Raw genomic sequence first — 14,174 nt, forward strand, 5'->3', positions numbered from 1 at the left:
GCACATATTCTTTCGAATTAGTCTTTTGGGTTTCTTTGGTCTAGCTCAGGGGTGGGCAAACTTTTTGACTCAAGGGCCACAATGGGTTCTTAAACTAGACCGGAGGGCCAGAACAAAAGCATGGATGGAGTGTTTGTGTGAACTAATATAAATTCAAAGTAAACATCATTACATAAAAGGGTACGGTCTTTTTTTTCAATAGTTTTATTCATTTCAAACGGGCCAGATCCGGCCTGCGGGCCGTAGTTTGCCCACGGCTGGTCTAGCTTCTAGATCTTAAATAAATAATATGTAAAAAACACTAAGAACAGTTCCTGACATATAGTGAACTCTTTATTTATATGCTAACTATTATCATTGTTGCGATATGTACAGATAATTAAATGCGGATCCTGGAATTTAGAATTGGCCCCAGGATGGAAAGGGAGCAGAGAAATGCCTTGGACACATTCTTGCCCAATTCAAAACTATTTTTCTTTTGTCTTTTAATTATATAATTTAGTCCATTTTCTATTATTGTGATTATAGGTATATTTGGATTTATTTTCACCATCTTATGCTATTTGTCCTGCCTTTTTATGTCTTTTGTGGAGGAGAGATCACCTTTCTTAACTTCTTTTAGAGGATTAAATTGGATGATTAAGTTGTAGTCTTTTCTTACCTCTTTTTCTTTCTACTGCTTTGGATGATATGTACTGTATTTTTTATTCTTTTAGTTGTTTCCTTAAATACATATTTATTTTTGGTTAATCCTCACTGGAGGATATATTTCCATTGGTTTTTTATTTATTTACTAGAGGCCCGATGCACGAAATTTATGCATGGGTAGGGTCCCTAGGCCTGACCGGCGATCAGGGCCAATCTGTGGAGCAACCAGCAGGGTAATTGGGAGGGGGGGGGGGGGAGACTCCTGCTGGCACCCACTTTGGCTGGCCTGGGGCCTGCTGGCTGGGGCCAGCTCCTGCGTTGAGCGTCTGCCCCCTGGTGGTCAATACACATCATAGCGACTGGTCATTCCACTAGTTGTTCTGCTGTTCAGTCAATTTGCATATTAGCCTTTTGTTATATAGGATTTATTTTTAGAGAGAATGGAAGGGAGGGGGAGGAGAGAGAGAGAGAGAGAGTGAAAGAGAGAAAGAGAAAGAGAGAAACCTCGATGTGAGAGAGACACATTGATTGGTTGCCTCTCCCATGTGTCCCAACAGGGCAACTGGGGTCGGGGATGGAACCTGCAACCCAGGCACCTGCCCTTGACTGAGAATCGAACCCATGACCTTCCGGTATGCTGGCTGATGCTCTAAACACTGAACAACATTGGCCCGGGCTAGTTGTTTCCTTTAGTATTTTAAAACTAGAGGCTCGGTGCACAAAAATTTGTGCACTCAGGGTGGTCCCTCAGCCCGGTCTGTGCTCTCTCCCAGTCTGGGACCCTTCAGGGGATGTCCACCTGCTGGCTTAGGCCCACTCCCCAGGGGACTGGGCCTAAGCTGGCAGTCAGACGTCCCTCTGGCAGCCCGGGAGCCCTCGGGGGATGTCCACTTGCCAGCGGGAAGCAGGCCTAAGCTGCAGTCGGACATCCTTAGCGCTTCTGAGGAGGCGGGAGAGGCTCCCACCACCACCGCTGTGCTGGCAGCCATCAGCCTGGCTTGTGGGTGAGCACAGCTCCTCCATATGGGAGTGCACTGACCACCAGGGGGAAGCTCCTGCATTGAGCGGCTGCCCCCTGGTGGTCAGTGTGTGTCATAGTGACCAGTCATCCCAGTCGTTCTGCTGTTAGGGTCAATTTGCATATTGCCCTTTTATTATATAGGATATATACTTAAAATCTCAAGTGGGATCAAACATATGGTAACAGAAGGAAATTAGACTTTGGGTGGTGAGCATACAATAGAGTACACAGATAACAAATTATAATGTACCCGTGGAATTTATGTAGTTATTAACCAATGTTACCTCAATAAATTTAATTTTTTTTAAAACCTTAGGTTAAGCCCAGCTGGCGTGGCTGTGGTTGAGTGTTGACCTATGAACCAGGAGGTCATGGTTCAATTTCCAGTTAGGGCATATGCCTGGGTTGCAGGCTCCATCCTCAGTGTGGGGCATGCAGGAAGCAACTGATCAATGATTCTCTCTCATTGATGTTTCTATCTCTCTCTCCCTCTCCCTTCCTCTTTGAAATCAGTAAAAAAATATTTTTTTAAAAGCAAACAAAAGAAACACCTTAGGTTAATCAGTATATTTACTTTTTTCCTGAGTGACATAAGAGCATTCAGAATATTTCACCTTCATTCACTCCTCTCAACCTATGTACAGTTTTTTAAAAAATATATTTTAATTGATTTCAGAGAGGAAGGGAGAGGGAGAGAGAGATAGAAACATCAATGATGAGAGAGAATCATTGATTGACTGCCTCCTGCATGCCCCCCACTGGGGATCAAGACCGCAACCCTGGCATGTGCCCTTAACTGGAATCGAACCTGGGACCCTTCAGTCTGCAGGCCAATGCTCTATCCACTACACCAAACCAGGTAGGGCCCTATGTACAATTTTATTCATGATGCTGGTGATGATAGATATTAAATTCTAAATACTTTGTAGGTACAAAGCACCATTTAAAGTGTTTTACATGGCCCAGCCAGTGTGGCTTAGTGGTTAAGCATTGACCTATGAACCAGAAGGTCACGGTTGAATCCCAGTCAGGATAAATGCCTGGGTTGTGGGCTCAATCCCCAGTAGGTAGTGTACTAGAGGCAGCCAATCAATGATTCTCTCTCATCATTGATGTTTCTATCTCTCCCTTTCCTTTCCTCTCTGAAATCAATTTAAAAAATCTATCTATCTATCAACATAAAATATTAAAAAATAAAATAAAGTGCTTTACACACTTATTTTTTTTCCTATAAATTTGTAGTTGTTGTTTTTTTAATCCTCACCCAAGGATATTTTTTCCATTGATTTTTTTTTAATATATTTTATTGATTTTTTACAGAGAGGAAGGGAGAGAGATAGAGAGTTAGAAACATCGATGAGAGAGAAACATCGATCAGCTGCCTCCTGCACACTCCCCACTGGGTGCCCGCAACCCAGGTACATGCCCTTGACCGGAATCGAACCCAGGACCTTTCAGTCCGCAGGCCGACGCTCTATCCACCGAGCCAAACCGGTTTCGGCTCCGTTGATTTTTAGACAGGAGAGAGAGAGAGAGAACATCGATGTGAGAGAGACTCATCAGTTGGCTGCTTGTTTGCCTCCCCCATGTACCCGGACCGGGGCCAGGGATTAAATCTGCAACCCAGGTGTGTGTCCTTGACTGGAAATGGAATCTGTGACCCTTCGGTGAGCAGTGAGCAGGCCAGCACTAACCATGGAGCCACGCCAGCCAGGGCTACATGACTTATCTTAATCCTCTAAACCAGTGGTTCTCAACCTTTGGGTCGCCAACCTATGGGTCTCGACCCCTTTGGGGGTCGAACGACCCTTTCGCAGGGGTCACCTAAGATCATCGGAAAACACATATATAATTACATATTGTTTTTGTGATTAATCACTATGCTTTAATTATGTTCAATTTGTAACAATGAAAATACATCCTGCTAATTTTATGGTTGGGGATCACCACAACATGAGGAACTGTATTAAAGGGTCGCAGCATTAGGAAGGTTGAGAACCACTGCTCTAAACAGTCCTAGGAGGGAGGACACTGTTGTTATCACCGTTTTTCAAGATGAGGAAACTGAGACACTGAGATGTGATAGACTTTAACTGAGGTCACACTAGTAGTGTTGGACTGAAGACTAATCCAGGCAGCCTGGCTCCAGAGCCCTTCACCACTACCGGAGGGTGCTGGGTTAGTCTGGGAGATCAGGGAAGGCTTTGGTGACTGGTGGACCTCTGGGAGGACTGGTGCCGCGTCCTAGTGCTCTTGTATAATACAGGAGACACCCTCGCTGGGCTCGACCTCACTTTTTGGAAGGCTGACTGCCTCCCTGAGCAGGGGAGAGTGGGCAGCAGAGAGCGAGTCGGTCACCTCAGTTCATTGTTACAACCGTGAACCATGATGTGGTTGCTTTAAAATAACGCATAATCGTAACTTATATTAGGGACAACTCCACTTTAGGAAGTACTTCTATGTGTGGCACCATTTGATTTCTTTATAACTCTCATTTGATTCTCATAAAGTTTGGTGAGGTAGGGAAGGCAGGGGTTATTAGCCTGCCTTCACAGATGAGGAAACGGGCTTCGAGCAGTACCAGGTCCTACAGCTGGCGAGCAGTGGACTTACTCTCATCCAGCTCTTCTGCACCTCTCCTCACCCATTTGGTTCTAACAGTGTTCCTTTGTATGACCAGGAGAAAGAGTGCTCCCGGCACCAGCAGGAGCTGGACAAGGCTCTGGAGACCCTAGAGAAGGAGAAAATGGAGCTAGAAATGAGGCTGCGGGAGCAGCAGGCAGAGACGGAGGCTCTTCGGACCCAGAAGGAAGAAGAACGGGCCACGGCCGAGAGCGCCCTATGCCAGGTGGGAGGCTGGAGGTCCAGCCTGCGTCTCCCTGCCTGGGCACACTTCCTCTTCCGCGCCCCAGAGCAGTGCCGCAGGGGCTTCTAGAAGAGTGTAGCCACCCGTTTGCTGCGAGTGAGCTGGGCGACAGGCAGCATTAATCGCAGGGCCGGCAGCACGTCATACTTCCTGTGGGAGGGCTGGCGTTTACCTCATCCTGTCAGCTTGAAAACCAGTGGCAATCTTTGCACTTCCTGGTTCTCAGTCAGTGGGTCCAGGCCTTCCTTTTCCCTCAGCCCCCACCCCATTTGCCGGAAGAGCAATCAAATAGCTGGAATATGCTGGTGGCCTAGTGGCTGAGCATGGTGACCTCGATCCAACAAGCCCTGCACTCCTGTCCCTCCACAGATGCAGCTCGAAACAGAGAAGGAGAGGGTGTCCCTCCTGGAGACACTGCTGCAGACCCAGAAGGAACTGGCAGATGCCAGCCAGCAGCTGGAACGGCTGAGGCAGGACATGAAGGTTCAGAAGTTAAAGGAACAGGTATGGAGGGTGGTCCTGGGCAGGGAAGAAAGGGGAACATTGATGCACTCATGCAGCATTGGCCGGTTCTTTGGCACTTCGGGTCAGGCCCTGTGCCGGGTGGTAACATATGGCAAACATCACGGTGTGGCGCCCAGTGAACATGACAGACATGGTCCCTGCCCTCAAGGAGCTTACTTTCCAGTAGCAGAGACAGACCAGGAGGAGCAAACACAAAATAAATGAGATAATTGCAGGTTGTGAAACGTGCTGTAAAGGAAACGCATACGGTGATATAATTGAGACTGATTGAAAAGTGGCCACTTTGGGCAAGGAGGTCAGGGAGGACCTCAAGGAGAAAGTAACATTTGAGCTGAGACATGAGGTTTAAAAGCCCCGTGAACAATAGGAATGAACCTCGGGAACATGCTGAGTGAAAGAGCCAGTCACAAGAGGCCATACAGTGTATGATTCCACTGATAGGAAATGTCCACAATAGGCCAACCTACAGAGACAGGAAGTAGATGCGTGGTTGGGAGTGAGAATAAGGGATGGTGGGTACAGGTTTCTTCTGGGTGATGACAATGTTCTAATATTGATTGTAGTGGTAGTTGTAAAACTCTGTAAATGCGCTGAAAACGTTGAATTTTACTCTTTAAATGGGTGAATTGTGTGGCATCTGAACTATGTCTCAGGAAAACTGTTAAAAAGCAAAGAAGCCAGCGATTTGAAGAGTAGGTTAGGCAGAGGAAATAGGTGCCACAAGGGCCCTGGGACAGACAGCAAAGGGCATGGGGAGTTCCAGGACAGAAAGGAGGCGGCGTGGCTGCAGTGTGATAAGCTCAGGGGTGAGTGGAAAGAGAGGCAGGAGCCCTTTGTCAGCCATGGCAGGAGCCTGGATTTGATCAAGGGCAATGGAAAATGTTGGTACTTAGGAAGCAGAGAAGGACATAATTTAATGTGTGTGTGTGTGGGGGGGGGGGGGGGGCGGGGGTATGAAGTAGAAATAGGGCTGTGCAACGGGAGGTTGTTGCAGTGGTCTGACTAAGGGACTGCAGCCATTTCAGGGACCCTGACCGAGAACTCCTGGGTGAGCCAGTGCACTTTGTGAGGGCAGCGAGGGAGCAGGAGGTGAGGAGTTGAGGTGGCAGGGCATGATAGACACAAGTTGGATTGCTGGGTCCTGCGTTAGCTTTTGCTGCCCCAACTAAAAAATTAGTATTTATATGATATTGATTTCTACAGTGTGAATTCCAAGGCCCCTGTGAAAGCTTTCCTCTTCTCATAGCTGTCTTCTCCCTTTGCAGGAGACCATTGGAATGCTGCAGGCCCAGCTCCGGGAGGCTCGGCGGGAGCTGGATCAGGCAGCCCAGCAGCACAGAGATGACCTCACCGCCCTCCAAGGAGAGAGCAGCTCCCTGCTACAGGATAAGATAGACCTGCAGAAGCAGGTCCCTCCTCCTCTCTCCCAGCCCCCCAGCGCTTCCCTAGCAAAGCCAGGCTGCCCCACTCCCTCCTACAGGACAAGGGGAACTTTGGGAGCGTGGGAGGAGAAGGCTAGGCCCCAGTGCTGAGTGGAAGGGGGAAGGGTACTCAGAGCTGAGCACGGGCCCCTTGAGCTCTGGGTGGTAATCTTCCTGTGCTGACTGCAGAACTTAGATATTCTCAGGCAGCTCCACTGTCAGTTGTTCTTTTTGTCTTCCCTCCTGGTTCATAGGTTGGCACTCAACCACTGAGCCACACCAGCCAGACCAGATTGGTTTTTTTTTATTCTGATTGCTTTTCCTTCTCAAAATCCTATATCAGATGGTGTTCTGATTGTTCATTTTAAAAAATACAGTCACTATACACTTGCCCATCACTTTGCCTTTGGGTGTAGTTATATTCAGCAAAGATTTTTATTTGTGCCTGAATTTATCCAGCATATGTGAGGCTGGGAGACAGGTGACTAAGCTGAATGGTGTTTGGGGAGGAGGGTAGTTAAGAAGGGTATGTGAGGATTGATTGGTGGAACCTCCAGAGCACTGGAAATGAGCTGGTGATTAAGGTAAACCTTGAAGGACCATGAAGCCATAGGCGAGAATCATCCTCCCTCTGGGCCCCTGCCCTTGGTCCTCATGCCCTTAACTTTTCAGGTGGAGGACTTGAAGTCTCAGCTGGTTTCCAAGGATGACTCCTGGAGGCTGGTGGAGCAGGAGATTCAGGAGAAGCGGAGAGAGGCCCAGGAATGTAGCCGAATTCAGAAAGAGTTGGAGAGAGACAAAGCCAGGTAGGCTAGACAAGCCACGAAGTTGGCTTTTGCCTATCTCTCTCCAGTGGTCACTGGGAGGTTGATAGTTTTTTGCTCAGGTTATCTAGCCTTTCATGTCTCCAGCTGTGGGCTGTACAAGTAGCCAAGAGGGTAGGACACAGACCCTGTCTTCCAAGCCTACACTTCATTTACTTAGTAAATATTTAGACAAATGCATATGTACCAGGCACTATGCCAGGGGTCAGGAAACAGTGATAAACAAGACAGTATGGTCCCCATTTCAACAGAATTTATAATTTTGTAGGGAAGACATTAATCAAATAACCCCCAAAATAAATTATTGCAGATTATGTTCCATGATGTGGAGGAAAGACACAGGATGCTGAACTAGAAATGGGGCAGGCTGGGGAGGGAGATCTACTTTAGATGTTAGGGAAGTCCTTCCTCCACTGCAGGGTGAAATGGAACCACCATGCAAAGGGTGGGAGAGTTCTATGCAGTAGGGATAGAAGTCACACGCAGTGGCTCTGGGGCAGGTCAAAGCTGGGGGTGTTTGGGGAACTTGAAGGTGCAGCATGACTGGAGCCTGGTGACTGAGGAGAGAGTGACTTGAGGTAGACAAGTCCGTGTCATTCAGGATTTCGTAGGTCACAGGAAGGAGTTTGTAGTTATTTTAGGTTTGGTAGAAAATCATTGCAGGGTGTTAAGCCAGCAACTCAACATAATCCAATTTATGATTAGTAGAAGGGATAGTGATGACACAAAACATCAGGAATGAGGTCCAATCACCCAGAATGAAAAGCCGCATGTATTCTCAGGGCTGTAGGAGGTTGGGGAGGGACAAATCTTTTCGTGAATGACTCTAGAGGCAGGAAAACAAGTTAGGAGACTAGTACGGTTGTCTAGATGAGAGATACTAAAGCTGAACCAGGATAGGGGAGTGGGATGGGGAGGAGAGAAGGGGTTTAGAGGACGTTTAGGAAATTGGAATCAGTTATATGTAGTCATAGATTAGGTATATGTAGGATGAAGGGAGAACTGTGATATGATCAAGGCTTCTAAGTTGGGGTACTAGGTGGATGGAGGTGCCATTCATTCACTGAGCTAGGGAACATAATATGGGTGGTTGGGGAGGTGCAGAGGGCATAGAGCAGATTGGACATGTTGAATTTTAGGTATGATATAGATATTTCTGGAATTTCCCAGAGAAGAATAAACTATGAAGTTGAAATTGGGTATCATATGCGAGAAGTATTTAGGAGCACTCAGTAAGTGCTCAATAAATAATAAGTTTTTATTGTTACACTGTAATCATTATCATTACTATCTCCATTTTGATTAAATGTTTAGAACAGTCAGATGAGAAGGTCGTTCTTCATTCCCTGAGAGGACGGCCTAGCCCTCTGACCCCTCTCTTTTCAGCCTGACTCAGTCTTTAGTGGAAAAGGAACAGAGACTCCTTGTTTTAGAAGAAGCTGACTCTGTTCGACAACAGGAGCTGCGTTCCCTGCACCAGGATCTGCAGGACGCCCAGGGAGGGCAGAAAGAGCTCAGTGCCCAGGTACTTCCCGCCAGTGATGGGCCCTATTCCCTGGTGGAAGCCTGCCCCTGGAGTGGGAGATGATTGCTCAGAGTTGGTTCATGAAGAGGACCTTTCTCTTTCCTTATTACAGGGCATGCTGGGACGTCAGCAGCCCTGGCAGGAGGGGGAAGCCAGGACTGGGCAGGGTGGGGGTTTGGAACCTGACACAGAGTTTGACCACCTGTGGAGAACCTGATGGCCCAGAACATTGTTCCTAAGGGGCAGAGCTCATGCAGGCCTAGTTCATTCAAGCATGGCTACTCCCTAGTGTGCTTTGTCTGTTTGGCAAGACACAGCAGGGCCATAGTATTACTCCAAAATACTAAGTAGGCAGCAAGAGGACTCAGTCTGCTCAATCCTTGGTGCAAAGGAAAGATGGAACTAGGAGGGGATGAGTAAGAGAGAGACAGAAGACTGCAGCAGATAAGGACCCAGATCCTGAGTTAGACTCCCAGCTCTACTGCTTCTGGGTTGTGTGAGCATCAGTTTCTTCATCCATGAAACAAGGGTGAAACTTGTTAACCATTATAGTTATATGTAAAGTGTCATGAACACAATAAGCATTCAATATATGGTAGCCAGTATTACTGTGACTGGTCTTAGGTTCAGTGTCAGGGTTTCAGGCAGAATTCTAATATCAGGGAGTTGACATAGTTGCCAGGGGGACCAGAGGCAAAGCCCATTTGCGTAGCCTGCACTCACGCGTAGGAGTGAGTAGGTAGGCGCGCAGGTCAGATCTTGGGTAGTACTCCTTGCAGCTCCCTACCTGCCCAGTATAAGACCAGGAAGGGTCTGAGGAGCAGGTATCCACTCCCTGCTCAGGGTGACTACTTCCTCCCTGTAGGTGGAACTACTGAAGCAGGAGGTAAAGGAAAAAGAAGCTAATTTTCTGGCCCAGGAAGCACAGCTGCTGGAGGAGCTAGAAGCGTCTCGAGTCACAGAGCAGCAGCTGCGAGCTTCCTTGTGGGCCCAGGAGGCCAAGGAAGCCCAGCTACAGCTGCGACTGCGCAGCACGGAGAGCCAGCTGGAGGCGCTGGCTGCAGAGCAGCAGCCCGGGCACCATGCCCAGGCCCAGCTCGCCAGCCTCTGTTCCGTCCTGCAGCAGGCCCTGGGGTCTGTCTGTGAGAGCAGGCCTGAGCTGAGTGGCGGGGGAGACTCTGCTCCCTCCTTCTGGGGTCCTGAGCCAGGTGAGGCAGCCATCCAAGAACTCAGTCCTTGGGGCCAAAGCCAGGCCTAGCTCCCAGGGGAGAAGGAAGAGGAATGCAGTTCCGTAGACAGTATGCCACAACGCTAAAGCCACAGACTCTGGAATTAACCCAGAGTTTGAACGCCCCCAGCTCTACGATTTGCTAGATGTATGTCCTTGCACAAGTCACCTGTCCTCTCCGAGCTTGATTCTCTCAATTATAAAATGCAGATGTTAAAAGTACCTACCTTTCAGGACTTTTCTAAGGAGTTAATGAGGTTACAGAGGTAAAATAGCCCACACAGTTCCTGGCTCTTATTGGATGATAGCTAGCATTACTGAGCACCCACCACAGTGCCTGGCACATAGGTATGCAGACAGTGCGTGATGAGAGAACTACTTAGAAGGGCTTCTTTGAGGAGAGGAGGATCAGTGGGAAGGCAAAGGCCATGTCTGAAGAGGTAGAGCTGTTTTCTTCAGACTGTAACCAAGTCAGGAGGTATTGCCTCATTTATTCAGATCAAAATGGAACGAGAATCCTCTTTAAGAGAGGGCCCCTCCTGACGGCTCTCTCGGCTGAGGCGGTGGCATCTGCCCTCCAGAAGCTCCACCAAGACCTGCGGAAGACTCAGCAGGCCCGGGTATGTTTCCCTGCTCTCCTCCCCTGAAAAGATTCATGCAGCAATTTAACCTGTTTTCTTCCTGAGATCAGGTTGGGATAAGTTCCATCTTTTATCACTTATGACCTGGAAACCATGAACAAAGCATTTGTTTTTCTGGGTCTTGGTTTTGCTAGTAAAGTCAGGCAAATCATGCCTGCCTCACAGGGTTGAGTGTTAGATCAGTGAGGGGCTTATGTGAGCCCTATACAAATGTGACATTATTTTGTATTATTTTCTTAACCATGAATTATTCTTGGTGCCAAGACCTTCAAGAAAAAAAACAACAAATTGAGACCACTGAGATTTGAGGTTGTCATTTATAGGAACATGCTAAGCCTACGACTGAACTAAATGTCCTGTAAATTCCATCTCATAGTGAACTTATTAGCCAATAAAAAAATAGTGCCACCATATGCCAGCTTGTCTGAGCTGGGGACACAAAATGCAGAAAGACCTGATTGCTCCCTCAAGAAGGCTTATAACATGGCTGAGGAGCCAAACTGCATTGTAAGATAAAGAACCAATAGAATTAGCTGGATCAATACAGATGCACATGATGGTAATAGGAGGGACATTTCATTCTGACTTGACGAAGGTCAGAAGGAAGAAATGACCTCTAGGTTAGGCTTTGAAGGAAGAGTTTAGGGAGAGGAGAGGTGACCCTGGGCTAAAACTTTAGCAACAGTTCTGTTTCAAATGACATAGATGGGACAAAAAGGGATTCTAGGCTCTAGGCAGCTGGAGCAGAGCTTGTCATCACCCAGGAAGCCAAGTGTATACGAGTTCAGAGGTAAATAACTCAGGATTATGAGAGTAGGTCCCGCTGGCAAACCCCAAAAGAGGCTGAAGGGGAGAAAAGGGCTTGGGCCCTGGACTGGGATAGGTTTGTGGGAGATGAGGAACGTGAGTTTAGCCATGCCCTTTCTTTCCCAGGATGACCTGAGGAATCAGGCACAGAAGCTGAAACAGCATCTCACTGATACAGAGGCTGAGAAGAGCCAGGTCCAAACAGAGTTGCGGGATCTGCAGAGACAACTCTCCCAGAACCAGGAAGGTGAGAAGCTCAAGGCAGGCACAGGGATTTGGAGGGAGGAGAGGAAAGGCGGGAATCCCGGAAGGGGCAGGAACAGGCTTAGCAGCCACTCTTTACTGCTTGCCCACAACTGTGAGAAGATACCTAGAGGCATCTCCAAAGGGGTGAGACCCCATGAACTGTTTTCTGCTTCCCGTGGCCTTTGAGGGCCATCCTGGCAAAAGGGATTAAGAGGAACAGATTTGGTGAAGTGAGAAGTTGCTGGCTAGGCTTTTGCTTTCTCTCTCTGCAGATTAAAAATTGGCAGCCCAAGGCCAGGACTGTGAGGACATTTTAAAATTCTTTATCTTTTGTCATTGATCCATGTTACTTATTTTTTTCATCTTCAACTATGTCCCCAGAATTATTTCACCTTTACAGCAGGATTGAGGGCTGTTTGAGAGATACCAAGGAGGGGGAATATGGGGAGAACATCTCTGTGCCACAGACATGGGCTGAAAAGGGTGGTGACCACTTGGAAGGGAAAGGAGAGGGGAGGATCTTGAGGCTCAAGGCTCTACTGTAGAAGAGAAGAGGACAACTTGGGGAGTGGGTCTGGGTCATGAAAGTATCCCAGAGGTCTCCCTGAGAGACACACACATAGATCTGGGTTAGGTGCTTTTTGCAGAAATGGTAGGGATGGGGGAAGCCAGCAGAGTAACCCTAGTCTCCAAGAACCAGAGCAAAATCATAGAGTAGGAGACTCGCAAGGATCTCCAGTGTCATCCAGCTCAACCCTGTCTGGAATCCAGAGTTGAGGATCTGAATGTGATCAGGCTGAGAAATTGTTGGGATGATTATAAGGCAGTGCTGGAGCTGCGCAGCAGACACAGACATGAGTCTGGAAGCAGCCAGGAGCCCAGACAAACAGGAGCAGCTGGCAGATGGGTGATGTCTCTATGAAACTGGATATAATTCTCTCCTTGGCCTTCTTCCCCTTTGATTCTATTTCCCATCGTCCATCTGCCTCTACCTCCCTCTTTTCCTCCACCCCAACCATGGGCCTTGCTCCACTACCTCTCCTCTTCCCAAAGAGAAATCCAAGTGGGAAGAAAAGCAGAAGTCCCTAGAGTCTGAGCTGATGGAACTGCACGAAACTGTGGCATCCTTACAGAGTCGCCTACGGCGAGCAGAACTGCAGGGAGTGGAAGCCCAGGTATGGTGGTACTGGTGTGGGGTGGGGGTTGCTTCAGCAGTCGTCCCTCAGGACCCAGCTCTAGCTCTCAGACCATCTTGGTCTATAGTCCTATCCCATCCATATTTGTGCCCAGCTTCCTTCAGCAGTGTCTGTTTCTCTGGCTGGCCCCACTCCCTGAGCCACTATTAAGGCCCCAGTGAATCCTCCTTTTGTCCCTTGCCCTGAAGGACCAGAGTCTGGGATGACTCATTTGCACAATGTGTTCTCCTCTGGGCGTAGCAGAGCCCTGGGAGTGGTAGGTATGTTCTTTCACAGTAGTTAGTAGCATGAGTGGAATGCATGAGTTCTTTTGGTGTTTTTTTTTGGTTTTTTTTTTGTTTTTTTTTTATTGCTTAAAGTATTACAAAGGGTATTACATATGTATCCATTTTTCCCCCGCCCTAGACAGTCCCCTAGCCTCCCCTATCCCCCAGTGTCTTATGTCCATTGGTTATGCTTATATGCATGCATACAAGTCCTTTAGTTGATCTCTTACCCCCCTACCTCCTGAACCCCAACCCTCCCCGGCCTTCCCGCTGCAGTTTGACAATCTGTTTGAGGCAGCTCTGCCTCTGTATCTATTATTGTTCAAAAGTTTATAATGGTCTCTATTATCCACGAATGAGTGAGATCATGTGGTATTTTTCCTTCATTGACTGGCTTATTTCACTTAGCATAATGCTCTCCAGTTCCATCCATGACGTTGCAAACGGTAAGAGTTCCTTCCTTTTTAGAGCAGCATAGTATTCCATCGTGTAGATGTACCACAGTTTTCTAATCCATTCATCTACTGATGGGCACTTAGGCTGTTTCCAGATCTTAGCTATGGTGAATTGTGCTACTATGAACATAGGGGTGCATATATCCTTTCTGATTGGTGTTTCTGGTTTCTTGGGATATATTCCTAGAAGTGGGATCACAGGGTCAAATGGGAGTTCCATTTTCAGTTTTTTGAGGAAACTCCATACTGTCTTCCATAGTGGCTGCACCAGTCTGCATTCCCACCAGCAGTGCACAAGTGTTCCTTTTTCTCCACATCCTCTCCAGCACTTGTCGTTTGTTGATTTGTTGATGATAGCCAGTCTGACAGGTGTGAGATGGTACCTCATTGCTGTTTTGATTTGCATCTCTCGGATGATTAGTGACTTTGAGCATATGTTTTCATATGTCTCTTGGCTTTCTGAATGTCCTCTTTTGAAAGGTGTCTATTTAGGTCCTTTGCCCAT

The 14,174-nt window shown here is 47.7% G+C and overlaps 1 protein-coding gene across 1 annotated transcript in view; it reads left to right on the top strand.

Annotated features, from left to right (window-relative positions):
- The window catches only part of CEP250 (centrosomal protein 250), a 42,430-nt gene that overhangs the window by 18,622 nt on the left and 9,634 nt on the right, over positions 1–14,174 (top strand). Inside the window, exons 19-27 of the mRNA XM_059705983.1 lie at positions 4,350–4,517; positions 4,905–5,039; positions 6,326–6,469; positions 7,154–7,287; positions 8,692–8,830; positions 9,696–10,038; positions 10,557–10,678; positions 11,633–11,753; positions 12,806–12,927. Coding sequence (XP_059561966.1) covers positions 4,350–4,517; positions 4,905–5,039; positions 6,326–6,469; positions 7,154–7,287; positions 8,692–8,830; positions 9,696–10,038; positions 10,557–10,678; positions 11,633–11,753; positions 12,806–12,927 — 1,428 coding nt within the window. The remainder of the gene's footprint in view (positions 1–4,349; positions 4,518–4,904; positions 5,040–6,325; positions 6,470–7,153; positions 7,288–8,691; positions 8,831–9,695; positions 10,039–10,556; positions 10,679–11,632; positions 11,754–12,805; positions 12,928–14,174) is intronic.

This window comes from Myotis daubentonii, chromosome 8 (assembly GCF_963259705.1).
Source record: "Myotis daubentonii chromosome 8, mMyoDau2.1, whole genome shotgun sequence".
NCBI lineage: Eukaryota > Metazoa > Chordata > Mammalia > Chiroptera > Vespertilionidae > Myotis > Myotis daubentonii.